The 18458-nt window shown below is 34.8% G+C and overlaps 1 protein-coding gene across 1 annotated transcript in view; it reads left to right on the top strand.

Annotated features, from left to right (window-relative positions):
* Positions 1 to 18458, top strand: part of MALRD1 (MAM and LDL receptor class A domain containing 1) — a 229886-nt gene that overhangs the window by 124170 nt on the left and 87258 nt on the right. Inside the window, exon 29 of the mRNA XM_085050566.1 lies at positions 13321 to 13501. Within this exon, the coding sequence (XP_084906692.1) occupies positions 13321 to 13501 (181 nt within the window). The remainder of the gene's footprint in view (positions 1 to 13320; positions 13502 to 18458) is intronic.

Below are 18458 nucleotides of genomic sequence, written 5' to 3'. Positions count from 1 at the left end.
CAGGCTCCATTTTATTATTAATAACTTAAATTATTATTTGGCATCCAATTTTATGGATGTCAATTTATCTTTCCATGAAATGTAAGAAGAGACAGCTGTGGTGGGAAGGTCATATGAAACCACAGTGGAAAATTAGGCTAATGCAATTGTATAACAATGCTTATTTTATGTACTGAATTTCTCAGTTTATTGGAAATTGTGTTTTCTTGTTTGAAGTTACAGCGGACCTGACACTCAATCTATATTTGGCTGAACCAATAAATCAAGGTGCAAATGTGAAGCATCTTTCAGCTTTTAGAGTTTAGAGTTTGTTTAGAGTAGTTTTCTGTACATTTATATCATCTTATTTAGGCATTGGAATGAAGTGCTTCTTCTTTTAAGGACACAATGATAAATCTGCTCTGCCATTCATGCAATTAAAATCTTCAGCCTATATTTAGATGTTATTTGGTCTTGCCCTCAGCATCTCAGTGTTGCCTTCCACGCTTTCCACTGAATAGCACAGTTCTAGTATATTACTGTTTTCCAGTTCAATTTAGTTTGATCTGCATGGAAGAAAAACTTCTCTATATAAGAATTTCCAATGTGATCTAGAAGAGGTATATTTAAATTTTGATACATGAGGCATCTAATTAATTTCATTGATCAGCGAACACTAGAAGACTCTTGTTATTTATGGCACGGAAATTTCATTATTTGTGAAGGATTCTGCAGTGCACAACATTATTCTGAGCATTTTGACAGCGTGATTCCATTCAGAATTGTGTTCGATGGGAGTTCAGAGGGAGTACGTTATCAAAAAGTTTATTAGCAGTCAGAAATTATTTAAGTGGATTTCCATCTCTTTAACACTTTATACACCAGCTCTATTCTTACAGAGTTACTAAAACAATGAGAGTTCTGCTTTATTTCTTTTCCCAGTCTAGCTGTTTTAAGAGAATGTGGGCTATGGAAAGGAATTAAGAACTAATGAAAATCTTCCCCTGACTCACATCTGCACATTAATTAATCTTAGCCTTTCCTTTAGTTAAAAGTATAATTTGTTAAAGTCAGTATCTCTGGAATTTAATTTCTATAAAAATTGCAGTCTCCTCCTTCCAAGTTGTACCAAGATCTGTTGCACAAAGAAATGAGGTGTTTATTTAGTTTAGATCTGAGACCTTTTGACAATAATGGTACAGTGACATTCTTTTAAAGAGACCTTCTGTCTTGAAAAGACCAATTTTAAAGAGTTTGACAATAGAATTTTCACTTTATGTAGTTGAAAACCTGAATGGTTTTACAAATAATATCCACAGAAAATGTGGTTATATGAGAAGGAATGGTAAAGATGACCATGTGGCAAGACCAAAGTAGGTACATCATGGTAAATGACAATAAAATACTCTAAATTTAGAGTACCATTTAGTTTTCTGAGTATGCCAATCTAATTGCTACAGATTTTACGCTGAGGATGATGTTGTTATAGAAACTTCTTACACATCATCTTAAAATATTTTTTTTCGTATTGACGTGATGAGATTGAATTTCAACGGTAGAAGTGGTGGGGAAAGTACATTCTTCCAAAAATCCCTTGGAGTTTTCTTATTTTTGGTTGTTTTGTTACTTAGTGGCTATATTTTTCTTTGATTTGCCTTTTTTAATGTTGCTATATTTCCTCAGTTCACACTACAAGGTTTATACTCTTCTGATAATTAGCTCTGTGCTTATTTGCTGCAGGGAATAAATCCATTTAGAAAACGCAGACAAAACTTCTGCACTGTCTGCAAGATCTAGGGAAAAACTGAAGAAGTTGAACCAGAGAATTGAGGTTATCACAGCTACTGAAACTATAAACCAAAAGTGGATAATGTAATAATTGTTGCACTGGGGAAAAAAAATAATGGAAGGACTTAGGGTTTATAATTGAAAACAAACAAAAAAAAAAAAAAAGAAAAAAGAAAAAAGGAAGATAAAAAAAAGCCACTAAATTTCCTGTTCTACCTTAGTTTTATTTGTATTTGTCTGACGGGCTGAAATTTAGTCCAAATTCTCTTATACATATTTGAAGTGTGGCTGGCACATGTTCCCATGTTTGTTTTTAGATGAGTCATTTTGCCTTTCTCTGGAAAATGATGTTTGTTATCACAGAAAAGCCATCTTAGAAAGAGATCTCTGCACTTTCTCCAGCAGGGAGATTTTTTCTACAATGTTAGGGTCACAGGACTTGCTGTTAAAATGCAATTTGTCACAGCCTGGGTGGGATTCCTATTACTTAAAGTCACAGAGGCCCCCAGAGCAGCCACTGCTGCAGTCACTTTAGCATCTCTTTGTTCATGGTGGGTTTTTACTCCCCATATAAAAGGGAATCTTACGTATTATTTGTCTCATTGTAAAGCAAGCATCTCTAAGAGGAAAGGTGGCTATTAATTTCCCATACAGCTTTCTATAGACTTGTAGCTATATATAGAGCATGCAGTAAGGAGTATTGGGTACTGTCAGAAATGTTCCTGGGAAAATATTGGAATTTTGGATATTTCAGTAAATGTTGTCCTACACTTATGTAAATTTTCAATATCTATGCTGGCAATGCAAACACCAAAATCCCATGGCTCTGTCTGCAAGTTTTTGTCTTGTACATCCCTAGCATGCTATGTATATTTACATATTTATACCTTCATATGTCCTTCAGCATGCTAGGTGGTGGCCTTTGGATAGAGAAGTGTTTTATTGTAGGAATATCTGTCTAAGAGCCTTCAATTTGTAGAGAACATAGTTCATAACTGCAGATTAAAAAATTAAATCAGATATCTGCTTCCTTGGCATTCTCTAAGAAATAAATAGTCATATCCATTAGATGTTATAGAGACAGGACTTAAGCATTTCTCTTAAGATGTCTCCTTTGTTCAGGATCAATTCAGTGAAGCTTAAAATACTTAATTGAGCTTTGAATACATAAGGAGCTTACTATTTTTTTCAGCCTCAGTGTTTTGAGTCCCCTGAGGTTGTCCAGTTCATCTAATATCCCAGAGGATCTGTTCTATATTTCTACAAGCCCAGAAGCTACAATCCGACTGAAAATAAGATTCTAATAGAATACAAATAGGCTATAGAGTAGATGTCACAAAGAAAGACAGTTACATCCCAGAGAACATCCCACTGCATCAAAGTAGGAATGACACCTGACTGACATTAATCACTCTCTCATACGTCTGAAAAAGCATATGATGCACTTTAATGATTATTAGGGAATATTCACGTCAATCCTTGTCCTGCAGATTTGTCACTTTGAAGAAGTGACAGATTAAATATTTAGTAAAACCTTAAAAGTTTTAATGACAGTGTACAAGAATTAAGAATTACTATTGTCAGTCTTAATTATTACTAATCTTTTAATTATATTGTCCAAGCTAAAATAACCTTACTTTTTCTAACTATGTTTTGTTTACATTGGATATGTGTACTTTTTCCCTTTATTTTATCAAATTTTATTTTTGTCTCACCAGAGTTCCTGTAAAGGTATGTTGTCCTACTTCTTCCCTCCAGTATTGTACAGAGAATCAAAGTGTTATTAGAGGTGAATGGCAAAATTGAAATATTGACTAAAAAAAACAAAATCTCTGGAGTATTCCAGATGTTTTGTTCAGTTGAATTGGGTTTAACTTGGGGCTTTTATTTTTCAAGGCAGCTATAATGATAGTTCTTTGATTCTTCATGAACAAGTCTTCACATTGAGAGGACTTTCACACAGACTGATTCCATAATTCCCACCTGGTGGGTGCTCTGAGGTCAAGATGCATCATGGATGTCACCACTTCCTACACCATTAGGGATACCCACCTCCTAGTTGGAAAACAAATTTGTATTCCTTCTCTCAGTCAATATCCAAAGTGATAAAGGAAAACATTAATGGGAAAAAAAAAAAAAGGAGAAGATGAGTTAAATAGGCATTAAAAAAAGCTGAAATTTGATAAGTGACTTCTGCCTCCCATCTTTCAATGTTGTATTCAGAGCATTCCCTATAGGAGGAAAAACATGACAGGCTTGAGGTTGCCTCATTTCTGCAAACTTTTTATAAAGTGATTCATAAACTGTTCTGCTACATCTATTACTCTATATGCTCTGCATTTATTTAGATAGTCAGTAAAAGTAAGGAGGTTACTTGTATTTTATAATCAAAAAAATCTCACATTGCACAACATTTAGCACTCTGTCCTTGTTTTGCAATATGGAGGGTTGTAACTTCTGTCCATTGTCTTCTTGGAATTTTTGCAACAGTGATTATTTGTCTTTCAAGCTTTGCTTGTCCAAAATATCAGAGTTGCCTCAACTCTGAGATGGGAACAATCCAGAGACCTGTAAAATGCGATTATAACAAAGGTGTGACAAGGTTTGAGACAAAACAGAACTAAGTTGCTTGAAATGCTAATGGTCTTATAAAATGGCTTTGATGCTTATTGTTACTTAGCCTTAGCAACAGAACTGAAGGGAAAAAATGTAATCCATGCAATCAATATTGTGTCCCTTAAGCTACCTAAAACCCAAAATCAAACAAAGGTGGATTATGACAGGAAATGAAGAAGAAATGTCTGCATTTGCGGAGAAAGAAGGGCTGGGAGGGTTAGGAAATGAGGAGAGATTGAAGTAGTACAAAGTACTTAAATGATTTCTCTTCTACAATGAGGAGTTGTTTTATTTCTCTCTTCTAATTGGTAGGGATAATGCATGAAATGGAAATATATTTTTAAGAGCCGAAGCACATAAAAGCACATATTTGATGGAATACTATCATGGGAATGTAAAGGGATGCAAATATCAGAAAAGTTTGCTTGGTTACAAAAGAAAGTTGGCTAAAATGAAATCTGTTAGGTTTAATAGCTGTGACAGGATAAATCAAAGTTATAAGAAATGAAATACACAGAATAATTTAAAGAAAAACAATAAATTATTCTTGTCTTCCCATTATATATTTCGAAAACGAGAGGGTTTAAAGTATAATAGCATCTTTTTTAATGAGCAATATAATTGTCTTTCCTTGCAATGTGTACTTGCTTGGAACAAAATCCTGTCTCCAAGTGAATTCTCAGTCACTTTTTATCAAAGCATCTTTTTAAATGACTTTTCTCCACTCAGCACTTAGAGAAGTTAAGAAATAATCTTACTATTTAAGAATTTTACTTCTAGAAATATTGTAAGTGCTGGCACCCATGGCAGGAGGAAGTGTTGATGCCTTTTGATGCTCTGGAGGAATTCACTGAGATTCCAGAATTCCGAACAAAACTGGTGTGTCTTAAAAAACGAATCTTATCTGTGGTACACTTTTATTTATCAAGGTTTTTTTCATTAGAATACATGGGGTTTTTTTCTGAAATGCATAATCCTTTATTATAGTGATGTTAATTTTGTAAATGAAAATTGGGGAAAAGATATTTCAGAGAATGAAAATCATCTTAAAATTTTACACAAAGGAGGAAATTAAAGGGGTGGCTGGATGAGTTTTGTCATTAGCTCTTATTATGAAAACCTACTGAGACTAATACACACAGACTGTAATAAAAGGCTTGAAAGCTGAAATATCACTATTTTCCTTCTTTCTATAATGCACTGTGAAAAAGCAATTGTTTGATTTTTCTAAGTTGTCCTTAAAAGTGAAGCCAAATTTTCATGCATGCTGATGTACATGGGTAGTATATATGTTGCCAGGATCAAATAATTTCTCCCATTGTCATTTGATCAGCTTCATGTTTCTTTTTCAAGTGTTTTTATTGAAGACAGAGATATACTAAATAGAATGCCTGGTTCCTGTCATAATAACAATGAAGATTTTGAGATTTTTAATGTATCTTTTAAATGCATTCTTTTCATTGCTGAGAGTAATGAATTTTCATTAAAGTCACTGGAATTTGCATAAGCTCATCAGTATCATATTCCTAAAGTAAAACCCATCCTATTGCATACTCATCTCAATTTTTTTCCTGTCTTTTGGAACCATTACTCTGCAGGTTCTTGCAGTTCTATTGTCTGCTTTTTTGATGTTGTTTCTTCATTTCTGCTGCCTTAATTGGATGAAAAATTCAGAATCATATAGCATGCATCCTGCAGCATCCTTCAGTTTAGTGATGGAAGGTAAATTTTGGGTCTAAAATCTCTTCCTACATTGAAATTGTTTCTATATGTCTCAGAGGTATTGTAGAAAGACGTAATAATTTTGGAAGTATATGTTTAATGTAGAGCTACAATATTCAGATAATTAGCAGCAGCTTTCTAAATGCAACAGTAATACCAACCACAAGAATTACTTAATAGGTGCAACAAATTTTCAAAACCTTAGCTAAGGGCAGAGTAATAAATAATTACTACTGTGCCCAGATTTTCCTACATTATTAACAACATGTACAAATGTTTTGTTTGGTTTGTTTGCATACAATTATCAACCTTGCATTTAAAATGCAGAGTATGTGCCTTTGTCTAAAATAAGGTAGAGGAGTTATTTTAGCTAGTGCTGCTATAAAGTGCCACTGAGCTGTTTGTATTGAACTGTTATCAGACTGGTGATTGACAGAGCTGCCAGAGGACACTGTGCTCACTCATAACTCACATCCTCATGGCCTTATTGGCTGCTCTCATTTTTCTTTGTGTCGCTGTGAAGGGAAGATTGAAGAGACAAAAGAAGAAAAAAGGAAACAAAGAAAATAGGGAAGAGGATTGGAAAGAAAATGTTAACTTGAAGTCTTGGATGAACAAATCTTGACTTCAGTTTAGTTTTTGACTCATTTAAATACTTTTGATAGCTTGATACTCTCCGAGCATTTAGCTCTTGTAGAGCGTTTTTTGCTTGAATGAAATAGAAGATCAAATTCTGTAGGCTTAATTTACTGTTTGCAAGTAACCTAAACAATAGTGTTTTAAGAATTTTTAAGATAGATTCAGTGAAAAATTAAAAAAATAGACTCTCATGTACTTTGAACATAACTTCAGGTGAAGGAGACACAATAATCATATATTTTTAATTTTTTAAGAAGTTTTGCTATACAACATCAGTCTTCAGTTTCATTGTATTTTAATGCACTTTTGTTTCAAGCTACTTATGAGAGACTAAAGCCTAGGAAGCGAGATCTTTAAATTAAGCAAGTATTCTGTGTACTGCAGTGCAGAGGTAGCAACAGCTCAAATCTGTAAGAAAGGTGTTCAGAACCTTCTCCAAACTGGTCTCACCCTTGAACAATGAAAGCAAAATAAGTAGTTAGCAGATATTAGAAGAAAAGATACTAGTTGTTGTGAGCCTTGGAGAAATACAAATTTGTGGGAAAGATCTTTAAACTATGGAGAAATAGGGGAATGCTGTGGCTTTTCTTCCTGCTGCCTCCTGTTTCTTTGATGTGCACATAAAGCTCAGGAATGCACTCCACTCACTCCTTGTTGATAAAAGGAGGAAGCATGGAAGGGACACACCTCATCATGGGAATACTTCATCTTTAAACTACTTGATCAGCCACAATCAGCTTTAAGAAATTTACTACACCAAGGAAAACAAAACTTCATTAAAACCAGGCTTATTAATTAACTTCATTTGCACACCATGAAAATGCATTTTATTCTAAATCAAGAAGAAAGGCCTGAAAAGTAAACTGCCTTCCTGGCATACTCTTGTAAAATAGAGGGATAACAAAACTAGAGGAAAGAACAGTGACAGTTAAAGTCACATTATGCTCATTCTATAGTATTTTTCTGAGCTTTGCATAACATATATCATGTTTAAAAACTTCTGGATCATTAAAGCTTGTCAGGAAGATACAGTTTTCATAGTAACCTGAAAGCAGAGACTTTTTTTCTAATTGTTTTAAAGAGTGTGAAAACAGAGATTTATTGCTCTCAAAAATTTGAAAGGTGCTGCAGAAAGTGGAATCTTTTGATACAGTGTAAGTATTTTTAAGGGATTAAAAACAAACATTTAATGATTTTTTGATGAATCATTTGAAAATATTCTGTCTCTGATTAAAAAGCCCTCAAGTATATTTGGTTTGAAGAGTCCATGAATATTTAACAAATGTTTTCATTGCCCCCATCCTTTTGGTAAGCTCTGCTTCATTTCCTGTGGCTCTGCTGAAATAAATATCTGATGGGAATGAACCAGGGCAGATCAAGAACAAAATCTGTGTTTCATTGCTGCAGATGCAACTAGGAATATTGTCTCATAGAAGAAACTTTATAATTCCATCTAGAATACTTACTGTTTTGCTGTGAAAGAAAGTGTATCCACAGGAAGTTTCTGTGCAACATCTTGTAATGGAAAATCACATACTCCTTGTGCATGCTTCAGAGTCATTTCCTAATATTGTTCTGACTCTGTTAGAAATGTAGCCTTGAGAATAATGGTGGTCTCTGCTGGATAGAAAAAATATTAAACTCAGCCACAAAATAAAAGGAATTCTAAGACAGAAAGAAATCCTTCCTCTGCTTTATTCTTACTATCCCCAGGTGAATTAATGACCATATTGAGCCTAGTAAGTTGTACCTTCCCCCTGAAGTGCTCAGAAGAGAGGTTATAAACACTTTAGATCGTCCTTCAGATGAAGACAAGCATCAGAAAGATTCTGATTTGCAATGGAATGAAATCATTAAGAAATAATTCCCCTCAGACCCTCAGAAAGCAGATAAAAATCCTATGAATATGAATTTGGATTTTCCAATAGGGCTAGGCATATAGACCTACAGATCTAAACAGGTTTAGATTTGTGGCTTTCTTAGAAGTGATTCTGCCATCTTCTGAGAGTGTTTATTGCTCAGCAAGGTGCAGCAGTGGCAGAATAGGACCCACTGACACAAATCAATGTAAAAATATGCCCTTTACTGTCAAGTTATCCTTAATGATGGCTTGTCACCTCAGCCTGACCTTTCACTATGTTCATCCCACAGAGGGCAGTGATGTGCAATTAATAATAACTTTTCAGAGCCTTAAATGAAAACACCATCTGTTTTTAGCACACTTGGTGTGTATTTTGGGGAAGAACTGACATTTTTTTTAGGTGATATGTCAATAACATTGAACTCTCAGAATTTCTCAGGTTCAGTTTAGGGAATTAAAAACTACAGAATTACAAAATAGGTTGTAAAAATTATATTTGGGGAATTTTCCAAACTTTTTTCTAGAGGTATTGGAAGTAGTCTTCGCTAATAAATAGTAAACCACATACTGGGAAGAAATAAGTCTAAAGTAGAAATACACGTGCTAAACTAGAGGGGTTTTATTGTACCTCGTGGTCCAGTCATCCTGTAAAACTTACAGTATGACTAACAATACTCTGTTTCTGTCTGCATAAAGCCTACAAGTAGCTAAACTCCTGAGGGGTAGCAGGAAAATGAGATTTCTGCCCTGACCAACAGCCAGCAGTGTCAACCCACACACACAAAGAGACAAGATAACCCACCAAACCTGCAGATCTGAGCCACCTTGGATCAGCCCTTTGGAGCACAGAGTTCAGCTGGGCCTTTTGCCACCAGCCACCCAAGGCTGAAGAGCAATCTACATTCAGGATGAGAAGGTGTCAGGAAAAGAATAACCTCTTAAAAGCAGAAAAATGGTGACACTGTGACCTCCAGCCTCCTCTACCTTGAGCATTTTTCTGCTTGTAATATATCTCTCTTACATATCTCTCCTTTACAGTAATATGAGAGTGAAAAAGATTGAAGGATTTCTGGATGCAATGGGCAGGGCAAAGCACAGAATAATTTTTACTTCCCCCTCAGGCAATATTTGTGTTTGTTTTAGAAGCAAACACATTCCAAAGATATGAAAAAAATGCCAAAGCACAAGACAGATTAAAAGGTTGGAGAATGCAGAAAACAAAACAATAATTCATGAAATGGAATCTGCAAAGCTCACATGCAATGATCCTCTCATGCCAAGCATGTATACAGAAGTGTATAGCTTACAGCCCTGAGCCAAGCCAGCCTCACTCTCTGGGCCTGGGGAGAGGAGAAAAGCTGAGTTTGCTGCTTGTCTTTCTTTCCCTTTCCCACCTCCCCTTGGATGTTTGGTGCAGACAATCTGCACAGCTTATGACTTTGAAGGGACTTTGCACTCTGATTGGAACTGCCTTCATACAGATATGCAGTCAGAGGATGAGTATGCTTTTCATTTTGGTATGTAGAGCTGTAGCTGACCAAGTGAAAAATCAGCCTTTCAAGCTTTATGAAGTGCTAATGTGGTAGAGGAACTCCTTCTGTGGAACCCAGACAGGAAGAGAAATGTCTTTTCTACATTTTATTTGTGTACTCATGTTCAATAATTTGTGAAGTGCAAGGAGACTGCCATAAAGTTTCTATCTGGAAAAAACTCTTCTTAACAAAAAATATTTCTGTGTCTCACTGTATAAAAAAATGCCCCTGTGCCTGTAATTGCATAAAGATTTGATACGTTATGGCTATGATACCATATACAAATTGATTGCTGCAACATTTTTCTGTGGTTATTTCTAAAGAAATATGTGATCCCTATCACTTGTTACTTGTAGCATCCTTTACTCAAAAATCGATGTGATAAACATACTGTTGGTCTGAACAGAATGTCATGTAATGAAATATAATGTGAAATCAATCAAAATTCAGCTAGCAGCAGACATGAGGCTCATACTGTGGTTAACTGCGCAACATGTAACACTCCCAGATTTTATATAAATACTTATCTCTGTGTATTTTAGAAAGCTCAACCTACCTCCATACATCCAAACTTAAATACATCTAATTTTTTAATAGATTTGGGGCCTAATGTTGAGATAGATACAAGTTTTGAATTTTTCTATTTATGCTCAAATGCATGAATGTAAAGCAAGTCCCTTATCATTTTGCATTATTATTATCCTCTTTATTTTAAGTTTCCTGAGTTCACCATTAATATGTAGCACTGAGCTACTTTTGTAAAATTAATCAGGGATTTATTACAAATAATATTTATGAAAATTATTTGTATTTCAAACAGTTCTCAAGCGCAGACAGAAGAGGGTCATACAACAAATTGATAAAATGCTTAAAAAACCATATTTTTTTAAGTTTTGGGGCTCTATTCCATGTTGGAGACCTTAAGGCCAAATGTAACTCATCATAACCGTCTATTTTATTAATGTCATGGATAGGTGGAAGATGTTTGCACAACAAATAATAAAAAAATTACCCAAATAATAACTAATAATCTCTTGGAGGACATTCAAAATATCAGAATCAATGGAATAGATACAGCCGAGTTATTGGAATACGTTAAGTTGTTGACTACATATTTGATGAACAGGAATAGTAGGAAGTAAGTTTAAAATAGATTCATCACTCTGCTTTACCATACCAATAACTGAAATCAGCTTCAGTTATTGTATCTACTCTTTTTGAGCACAGTGTAGTTCCATACAAAGTCATCTAAGCTGTGTTTCTATACTGAAAGCCATGTAGAAGTTTTACAAAAGGTCTTACTCTCATTCTGATTTCAGTTCCCCTTAGTTGCACTGATTATAGGACCCAAAGGGGCTTCTTCACTGGCAGGGTGGTCTGTTCCTGGGACAGACTCCCCAGGAAAGTGGTCACAGCACCAAGCATACCTGAATTCAAGGTGCCTCTGGACAATGGTCTTGATCATGGCTTAGTTGTAAGTACTTCTGCAAGAAGCAAGGAGTTGGATTTTAAAATCATCACAGGTCCCTTTCAACTTGAGATAATCTATGATACTATGAGTCTGTTAAGAGAATGGACCCCTGATGTGATGGCACATGGAACTGGGAGTCTCAATGGGAGAAATACATTAAGAAAATCATAGCCAGTTGTCATCAACTCTGGAATTAGTGGTGCAAAGCACTAGTAAGGTCCTTTTATATTATTTTCACTTTAATGGACTGTGTCATTGGCTTTAAACAAATGAGACATAACTGAAGAAGCAATGCCTAAACTTGTCTCTGTAGGTGTTTGTGTGCTCAGACATCATGGCTTGGAAAGGGCTGTTATCACCACTGGTCCATCATCACTAGTTATGTGCAGAAATAAGGTTATTCAGCTGGATATCTATAGCTTTATGTGAAATTATGGAAACTCTTCCCTGTGTTTTCTTTCCTGTTTAGCATTGTAAAGTAAAGTTGTTGTTTTCAAAAATTCCTTTACAGTTCATTATGATTTTCCAGAACACCCTTTCCAAGCCACATTTCAACTGTCTCTGTGCTTTGGTAGGTCTGGGGACCTCCTTCTAAAATATATCAACAATTCTATGAGTTCCATAATTCAAAAACAACTAATGTAATATTTGTGTGCACGCTTGTCTGCACTTTCTTATTCAGAATACAATATCTAAAACACCAAGATTCATTTTCTCATCATAAATATGCATAAGACAATCTTATTAACATAAATCGGATCTAACAGGTTCACCATGGATAAAGAAATGTAATTAATTTTCTTCCCTGCCTACTTTACTGCTGTCTCTATTTTCCTTAGATTTTGCTTGTTCATGTACTACAGTCTTAGAACCTTTGTTATGCATTATTTTTAGCTGCTTGATGCATCTCATAGAGTTTTTCTTAAACCCAGCTGGAGTACTAATGGCTTCTGCTAAGAAAAGAGAAGAAAAAAATTTCTTATTTACGGTTTGGATGGTTAGTCAGACAGTCATAAAGAAAAATAGATTTAGACATATGCAAAATTTTGCAAATATTTCTTTTTGATGTCATCATATATATGTGTCATCCCTTCACAGCATAGAAAATTAGTGTGTCTACATTCTAACACTACTATTAAAAATTGAAGCATATTGTTTGCTGCTGACTTGCCAGATAGGTAGCGCGATAGGAGCTCTAAAGAAAAGCTTTAAATATATTAGTGTACTTGAAAGTCAGAGTACACTTATCTACCTTCAAATAAACTCTACTAAATCTATGGTTATTGCATATTTGTTTATTTTCCCTCCCCTTTATCACCACTGACACAACTTTTTAAAGATAGAAAGATAGAGAGAATTTAAAATGGTAGCCTTGTATCCAGTAATATATTCTGAAAACGAAGAACAGTTTTGTATAAAATTAAATACAACTCTAACAAAATGGGTGGATTTGCAGATCAACCACACACAAAATAATTTCTCTACTGAGACTGCCTGCTATTGGTGTTTGTTATTTGCACAGTACTCATCTAATTTCACTACCTTTCCTATTATCCTAGTAAAGCATCTGTTTGTCAGTTCTTGACACAGCTGCATGGGTGTCTTCCAGTCTTCTCTCCATTTTGTTTGGTTTGGGTATTTTTCCCCAAAACTTGTGTTTCATAATCCATACTTACATGTGTCTTACTATGTATAATTTATTCAAATTTCAGACAGATGATGGCATTGTGAAAATATGGAGTGAATCAGGAAATCATGGTGATAAGTGGAACAAAGTGGAGTTACCCTTGGGGAAGCTGAGGAATTTTGAAATTATCTTTGAAGGCATTCGTACCAGAGACCTGGGAGGAGGAGCAGCAATAGATGACATCGAGTTCAACAACTGCTCCACAAGTAAGTTCAAAAAGGAAGTTTCTAGAGGGATGCTACATGAGATGTAGGAAGTTCTTGTTTGTTTTTAAATACATCATAATTTTACTGTTTTCATCATGGTTTTACTGCTCTTGAAATCAGTTATGAACAAATTGTTTTCGCTTTTATGACTTTAATACTCTTTTTCTGTATGTACATTTGTGCAGTGTTCTCACACTAAATTATGGTAGATAAATCCAAGAAATTACTAGGATTTTGTTTCCTTTATTTATTTTACTTTGAGTAAGAACTTTCCTTCTTTAATTCATTGGCAAGTTACTGAGTCTCTGACGTTGTATATAACCATTTCATATAAATTGTGTCAGATTACATCATATGAAACCTGTGGCCTCTGTGTTTTATTATAAAGTCTCTTGCCATAAAAATAAGTGGAGACTACAAATGAACTTTTATCAATATTCTTTTTCCCAGGTCAGTTGAAGTGTTTAGGCCAGCAAAATAAAACTTTTGACTCCTTCACATAATACCCTATTTGATCCACATCTGTGCAGACAAAGGTTAAGAGAAGAACAAAGTTTGCCTTTATTAAAAACAACAAAACCAAACCAAAAAAAACCCCAAACAGTAACAGAAAAAAAACCCCAAAACCCTAGAAGATGAACACTGAGTAGATAGATCATGGCTTCTCTCAGAAAAGTATGTGGTCTTTCCATCTTGTAGGAAGCAGTGTGACACAATATAAGTAATTTTGTTGATTGAGGTGATCACTGCTGATGCCACATATCAATACTGTATGGGTTTTGTGAAATTTGTTTGAGCAAGCTTTAATCTCTTGCCATAGACTGGATGATTATTATCAACTGAAGTACAAACAATAAGCTTCTGGAGAGCATCTCTTGATCTTATTTCACCTAGAAAATGAAGGTTTTGCATTTAGAAATTGTTGTGTAGTTCAAAGAATGGGAACTGGATACAATCTGGGACCTTCTTCAGAACTGCACTTCAATAAAACTCTAAAGCAGATATACTCTTACAAGCTCTACCAAGAGCACGAGCATTAATGATGCCCTTGTGCTTTATTGAAGTGTTTCATTGTTCTCACTGCTGTCCATGCCATTGTTCTGAAAAAAGAAAGGTAGATAGGAAAGGATGCCCTGGTATGAGATGGTTGGCCAATATCCTCTTATCATCTTGAATAACAAAGTGGATGCTGATCTATCTTGCAATTTGTTGCCAGTTGTGTTCACATGTATTAATTCATACCAGTGGGGTTAAACCAATTTTCTGGGATTCTGTCCTGTTTTGGGGCTACAGAAAATTTGACACTTCATTTCACAGTCAGATTACTGAAGATATTTAGCAAATAAAAATAGTAGAGTTTATTTTTTTAAGGAAGAAGTAAGATCTCTGTTAAGTTCATAAAGATGCTATCAACATATCTTAACATAGTGTAAAAATATTTCTTCTTACTCTTAAGTACACATATTATGTAATAACCTAAAAAGTGACATCATATAAACATAACTGGAAATATTCCAGAGTTGTCACTGCAAGGAAGAAAATTCTTTCAATAGGGGTTTGGAAAGCTGTCTTATGAAGGATCCTCAATCCCTAACACTGCTAAGATTTCTGAAATTTACATTGGTTTTAGTCTGTGACCCTACAAATCTGAATGTTAACAGTGTTTCATAACCAGTCTTGCATTAAAATGCCTTTGCAATGAAACAATTCAGAAAGTAACTTGGTTTATTACTCTATAAGCAATTATTTGTTTTACAGCACTGCTTCAGCAAGAAGCTCTGTTGGGAAAGCAGTTGCACCAAGTGCTCCATCTGCTTCCATATACAGCTTCAGCACAGTCATACTCCTCTGTATTTTGCAGAAAATTATTGCTTATGAAGATGTATGATTCAGAGGAGGCTTTTATTCATAGAAATTTGAAATGTACAATTGAAGCTCAATATGCAATACAATTTTTTTAAAGGTTGATTTAGGAAAGCTGGAGACCCAAGATGCTAATCCTTTATAGAGCTGTCACTTTCATGGTCACTGTTTTTGCACTCTAAAAAGGCACAGTCTTTATACACTCAGGAACCATTTCCTTAAAATATCTCTGGTAGCATGTGGTAGATTCTGCAGGGTTATCATTAAAGTTTATGTGTAAGCATCCTATGGAAATGTGTTCATCCTTTGCTTTTCAGGAGGATCACAGGCCTATTGTACTTTGGCTTTTTAACTGTATCTATGTGCAACTGTGAAAATGCATGTCTGTAAAAAAGCAAAACAAACAAAACCTCCAAAACCAGCCCACAACCCACCACACCTCTATGCCCTGATTCTCTTATCTCTATGATGATACTTAGGCTCAAACCAAAAGGAAATCATTTAGCACCTTGCAATTCAGCTCTCTGTATAAATTTTTGCCTTCTACTCCACAAGTTGATACCTACTTGCTTAATTTTCTCAAGACTTTTGGTATTCTGACCTTCCTGTTGGCATGATGACACAAAGAAGCCTGGTGTGACCTTTCTCGTTCTTGTTGTTATTGATTCTTTACCTTTGTAGAACAAACAAGCAAAACACATTTTGCCTTTTTCTCAAAAGCAACATTTCCCACCTGACCCAAGCCTGGGGCATTCAGGGTGGAGAAAGCATGTCATGTACAGATTGCACTTTTTGCAGCACACAGTTCAGAGTTTTATTGTGTCTGTTGTACCAAAGCTAAAAGTCAGCAAACACAATCTTACTGTGGCCAAACTCAAGAAGAGTAGCATACAAAGCAGAAGGGGAACAGGGGCTTCTTATCATCAAAATGACTTGATTTACAGCACTTACCCATGTGCTGTGTTTGTAGCTGTCAAATTGTTGGGCTAGACACATGACAAGGGTCCTCTAGGGCAACTGGAGCCATATTTGTATTTTTCACTTGATCTTATTTTGCCAAACTAAAAGCTTATATACAATGGGTATTCTGGATGTGTTAATTACATGAACAGTGGAATAGACCATGCACAGAAAAAAATAGAGATTGAAAATAATTAAAACTTGAAAACAGGTTTAAAATAAACATAATGGAATTGAAATGAAAATGCCTTAAATTGCATGGAGAAAAAAATTGAATATTTAGCTGCTTGTTAGCATACAGTGCTTAGTAGTGAAAACCAGTGTAAGAGCAATTCGGGAGCTTTCAAATATTTTGGGATAGCCTCCTCCTCACAGACTGTCGTTTTGGAAGCTGTTGAATGGTATTCCTGGAACATGTTTTACAATAAAATAATTGCCTCTTTGCAGAAATTATGCACTCAAGTTGAGACAGTGAAAGGGGAAGAGAGAGGCAGCCCATGTAATATTTTTGCCATGTGAATGTTAGACCTGTTTCCTGCAGTATGGTAGTATTCAATGGTTATACCAGCATTTATTAAACCTAAATACATATTTTGTTTTACATGTGTTTTCCTTCAGCTTGCTTCCATACAGTGTGTTATAAAAAGAAGCTTTATACATCATAAGAGCATCTGCACTGGGGTGGACTCTCTGCTCTTCACTTACATAGCTGTGATTTACACAGGTCATTTTACATGATAATTTTCAACTGATCAAAGAGAATATTTTCACTGTTTCTATTTAAAAATTATTTTGGTCAACAGCATCTATATCGGTAGAATACTACAAAAAACTCCATTTGTTATGATCTGAGCTTCTGGGGCCCTTTCCTTCAAAGCTCACTTTCCTCAGGTCTCACTAATTTCCATGGAAGTGAAAGAAACTGTTTATTGGAAATCGGAGCTGTACAAAGTATTGTCAAAGATGGAAGAAAACAGATATAAAAGAGTCTTATGAGTTGGTTTTGAGAGGGTAAGCTATGTTCTGATAACAAAAAGTAAGTTAAATTCCAAATCTGATACATTTTATTTTACAGGTTAAATTAAAAAATCTGAAAAATTGTCAAGTCACATCACAGCTGGAAAAAAAATGTTTTTAACATTACAATAATTGATGTATTGATATTTATTTCACCTTCTTGTATAATAATTCTTCATACAGCTACAGTGACAGATTATGGGACCTGAATGATGTTTACTGTGGTCATTTTTTGTGCTTTTTAATAATTGACTTTGATAATGCATGAGGTTATTGCAGGATAGAAAAAAAAATGCCTCCATTTTTGCCTTAAAAAGGTAAAATACCTATGAGGTTCATCCAGAATAATCCCTAACGGTAAATTTATTTTTGACATTTATGACATTTAACTTCATGATAATGTTGGTCTGCTAAGGATTCAAGCATTATTGATTTGCTTTCCCAGCTGATGGCCCACTGTCATATAATAGTGAATCAGGAGCACAACTTGTTGCTGTTGCCAGAAGTCTGAATTTTGTGCATCTGTAATTTTGAAGAAAAGGAATTTTCTACTCCAGATACACCACAGCAAGTATAAACATGGACATATACATTACTCAGCCATGACATGTATTGATTTTGGCATGCCAGGGCACCACCTGAAAACTAGCAAGGAAAGATAAATGAAAGTAAGAGCATAACTCTGAACTAAAATTTGACAGAAATTTCTAGAATATCTTCTTATTTAGTTGATTTTTATAATTTTACCTAGTGTGGGAACTCAGTGCCATGGAAGTTCAGGAATAAGAAAGAACCATTAAAGCTCCAATGATCTTTGTGGGTTGACTGTTTGGGATCAAACTCCACAAGTTTTTCTTCTAATATTTAAGGTAAATAGGATAGTGACATTGAAATTATATTTTGTTTTTAAAACAATTTAAAAATTCCAATTCTACAATCTATTAATAGGAAATTACTTCACCAAATTGAGCTGAACAGAAATTTTCCTTAAAATATAATCAAGCTTGCTTTGCCTGCTGGTAAACATTTTCTTTCCCTTTCTCCTTGTATATTTGTATTCCACCTCACCTACTGTTTAAGGCAAAGACCATAGGTGAAGGTACTGAAATCCTTTGAA

This window comes from Lichenostomus cassidix, chromosome 2 (genome assembly GCF_008360975.1).
Source record: "Lichenostomus cassidix isolate B80296 chromosome 2, HeHo_3.0, whole genome shotgun sequence".
Lineage (NCBI taxonomy): Eukaryota > Metazoa > Chordata > Aves > Passeriformes > Meliphagidae > Lichenostomus > Lichenostomus cassidix.
This window is presented reverse-complemented; position numbering and strand designations above follow the sequence as displayed.